Raw genomic sequence first — 3,782 nt, 5'->3', positions numbered from 1 at the left:
GTATATATATATATATATACAAGTTAACTCTGTTGTAAAATTCACCAAAAATAATAATAATGTCTATTACATTGAGAACAGTAGTTGTTTCTTTTGGATTGGGATTTTGTGATATTTTTGGCTATTTTAATATTCATTATCGTTATTATTATTATTATTGTTATTATACTTGTATATTTATATTTATAATTAATACGTTTGGCTACCCAAGCTGCCATACCCATCTGCTCACAACAGACTCTTGTTAAGGCTTTAGACCATTTTTTTTTTCCATTCAACCTATTATTATACCTATTATTTTTATTATATACCTATTATTATTATACAAATTAGTTACTATACCTATTATTTAACCTTTTATTATGTTACATTATTGTTGTTTAGCATGCATTATCTTAGATCCTTGTATACCGTTTCTATTTTCATATTTTATATCTTTGCTATTTTTGGGTGTAACTGGGACCTTGAGAATACAATTTCATTCCACCTCATGTACCACATGTGATTCGAATGGCAATAAAGAACCTGTCGTAACAGGGGCGCTGGTGCAGATAAATCCAGTAGTGCAGGTAGGCAGTAGCAGACTCAGGAGTTATGAAATGAAGAATTTATTTACATAAACAAAACGCTATCAGAGCAGCAAGACTTCCATGAATCACAAGGCACAGACAGGACATCACCAGTGGACAGCATGCAATGCCAAGACAAAGGACTAACGCAGAGACGCAGACTATATACAGCGACTAACGAGACCAAACACCTGTGAGGACACGCAGCTGAAACACATTAGGGGAAGTGATAAATGGAAAACCAGGGAGTGCAGGAACAGCAACACAACACCAGATGGAGGCATACACTAGGAAAACACAAACCCTAGAAAACAGAACCTGACGATAAGGAGAACAGAAGACATAAACACAACACAAGATGGGGCTAGACATTAGGAAACGTACCACAATCGCTACAGAACCTTGAACCTATTTTTTTATTTTTAGCTTTTAGCTAAGATCTAGCTACATTTTATATAGAAAAGTTACTGAAAACATAAAATCAACTTGTTAAAGAAACCCAAAGCAAAACAAAAAATACCCAAACAATTTAGCTCTTTCTAGGTTTAGCTAGTGTTCAGCTCCTTTTAGCATCTAGCTGGCCTTTTGCTGCTTTAGCAGCTAGTAGTTTGCTATACTTCAAGCTAGCCTTTTGATACTTTTAGTTTATGTTTAGCTACTTTTAACTAAGAATGATGGCTGAAACACCATAAGACAACTTGCTAATGGTAAAAAACATGATTTTTGAAGAACATGCTTGTATATGGCTTTCTTGTTAGCAACACGTCAAAAAATATCAAAGCTAGAACTTGGCTCCTTAGCTATGGTATTACTGTTTTAAACATATAGCTAGTGTTTTAATTCTTTTAGCCAGCATTGAGCTTTTTTCTTTAGTGTTTTGCTCCTTCTACATTTTAGCTAATGTTCTGCTTCTTTTAGCTAGACTTTTGCTACTAAAACCTAGCTTTTTGATAATTTTAGATACAATTTGCTAACTGTGAACAGTGACTTAAAACATCATCAGGACAATTTATTAACAGTAAAACTTAGAAGTCAATAAAACAAGTTGTGAAGAAGACAGTAGCTGTTGAGGCCAAACTGACTGAACACATAGATTATATTTAACAAATACAGAGTAACATTCTGGAGATATGATGGCCCCTGATCAAATTAAATAAAATATTTAATTCATTGGACTTAATTATTGTCTCTAACTCGTGAAGTCGAACATAGACTAAGTTTGTTAATTCTGCTAAAGAAGCAGTTTTCACTTTGGTGATTTCAAAAAGCTCCAAAAACAAAAACCCTAAGAACATCTTTCATTAAATTTGAACGGAGAAATAATCAAATACTGTTTGTTAGCAGCTCCATTCAGAGGACAGAAAAAAGTTTGGCTGTTAATGTGAACACTCCAACATCACAGACCTTAGCTGATCCTTCAGACGGGTCCTTAAACCAGGAACCGTTTGGGTCTCCTGCCTTCTTCACAATCTTCAGGGACTTGATTTGACTCACAGCTGTGCTGCAGTCTGACACAAACAAAAACACAACCTATGTTATCTGCAAAATGCTCTTTAATATTTGTTCCACTCATTCTGAATCCAAACTTTGACGCTTCCCACCGTTCTCTACGTTCAGCTTGGCCTTCGTTTTGATCTGCTCCAGTTCTGCAGCCTTTATCTGTTGTTCCAGCAGCGCCTCCTCCATCTCAATGTCAGACTGAGTGGGAATTTTATTTTCCAAATACTCCAGCTCTCCCTCCACCCGCTCAACACGTGCAGACACACTGTCCATCTGGCTCTTCACTTCTGACCTTGAAGCACAGAATACTTGTGCGATGAGCTTTTGATTTACCGATGGTCATTTGGACAGTTTGTTCGTTTAATGTGTGTTTGGGATGAGCTTCAGGCAGAACTGACCTCAGCATGCTGAGCGTGGACTGATAACCCCTGATCTCAGAGGACAGGTCGTAGGTTTTCTGGGTGACGCTCAGTGTGTTTTGCTCACACTGATTCAGACGCTCCTGATTAAGAAAAAGTGAATGCAAAAATAAAAATTGAGTTCTCCCAAGACATTTAGGAGCAAATAACGACCATGACGTACCAACACTGCTTTTCATTCATTTGAACAAAAGAAGGCAAAATAAATAAATAAACAAACAAACAAATAAATAAATAACTGCTGCTGCTTTTATTTTTTAAGTATTTAACTTTTACAAATATTTTACTGATAAGATCTCTTCAAACATTGTTTTGCTTATTTGCTCTTTTTTGTGATATTTTGCAACTTTTAGCTACATTCTGCTGTTTTTATCCAGCCTTTCGCTTTTTTTAAAATCTAGCTATCATTTTGCTACTTTCAACTAGACTTTTGCAACCTGCATAACTTTTTGCAGCAATTAGCTAAAGTTTTGCACTTTCAAGTTTCAACAAGGGTTTTGCATCTTTAAGCTTTTAGCTAATGTTCTGCCATTTTTTTTTTAGCTTTAACAACTCAGTTTTAGCTTCTTCAACAAAGTTCAGCACTTTGCATTCACTATAAATTTCAGCTTGTTATGCTCCTTTTAGCTTGTTTCTGCATGTGTCCGATTTTTCTACTATTTCAGCTACTATATAGCTGTTTTATGCTAATGTAAGCATTTTCAGCTAATTCCACATTTTTTTGCACTCATTTAAACTTTTTCAGCATAATTCAGCAAAAATGTGCTCTATCCACTTCCTTCTTGTAATTTCAGCTTCTTTCTGCTTTTTAGCTACTTTTCAGCTGCTTTTTGCTAATTTCAGCTTTTTCCAGATAATTTCTATATTTTGTGCTCATTTCTGCTTATTTCAGCCTAATTGGGCAAACGTGTTATTTCTGCTTTCTTCTGTTAATTTCAGCTTGTTCTACTTTTTCAGTTAACGTTTTAGAAAACTTTTAGCTAGTTTCAGCAGTTTTCAGATAAATTCAAGTTTTTCTTGATAATTCCGACTAATTCAGCCTCATTAACTTATTTCTGCTAATTTCAGTTTGTTATGCTCCTTTCAGCTTTTTCTGCCATTTCAGCTACTTAGCTATTTTGTACAAATTTTAGCTTTTTCAGCTAATTCCACTTTTTTTTAAAGCTCATTTCAGCTCTTTCCACTTCCTTTTCATAGGTTAACCTTCTTTCTGCCTTTTCAGCTGCTTTATCTATGTTTTTGTGTGCGTGTGTGTGTGCTAATTTTAGCTCTTTTTTAGCTGATTTTCCTCATT

The 3,782-nt window shown here is 35.0% G+C and overlaps 1 protein-coding gene across 1 annotated transcript in view; it reads right to left on the bottom strand.

Moving 5' to 3' along the window:
• olfml1 (olfactomedin-like 1) overlaps positions 1-3,782 on the bottom strand; it is an 11,562-nt gene that overhangs the window by 6,973 nt on the left and 807 nt on the right. Inside the window, exons 2-4 of the mRNA XM_037682640.1 lie at positions 2,468-2,571; positions 2,171-2,361; positions 1,974-2,077 (exon numbers count right to left, since the gene is read on the bottom strand). Coding sequence (XP_037538568.1) covers positions 1,974-2,077; positions 2,171-2,361; positions 2,468-2,571 — 399 coding nt within the window. The remainder of the gene's footprint in view (positions 1-1,973; positions 2,078-2,170; positions 2,362-2,467; positions 2,572-3,782) is intronic.

Source organism: Nematolebias whitei, chromosome 10 (assembly GCF_014905685.2).
Source record: "Nematolebias whitei isolate Nwh7 chromosome 10, NemWhi1, whole genome shotgun sequence".
Taxonomy (NCBI): domain Eukaryota; kingdom Metazoa; phylum Chordata; class Actinopteri; order Cyprinodontiformes; family Rivulidae; genus Nematolebias; species Nematolebias whitei.
The sequence above is the reverse complement of the archived record's forward strand: the minus strand, read 5'-3'. Positions and strand labels throughout refer to the sequence as shown.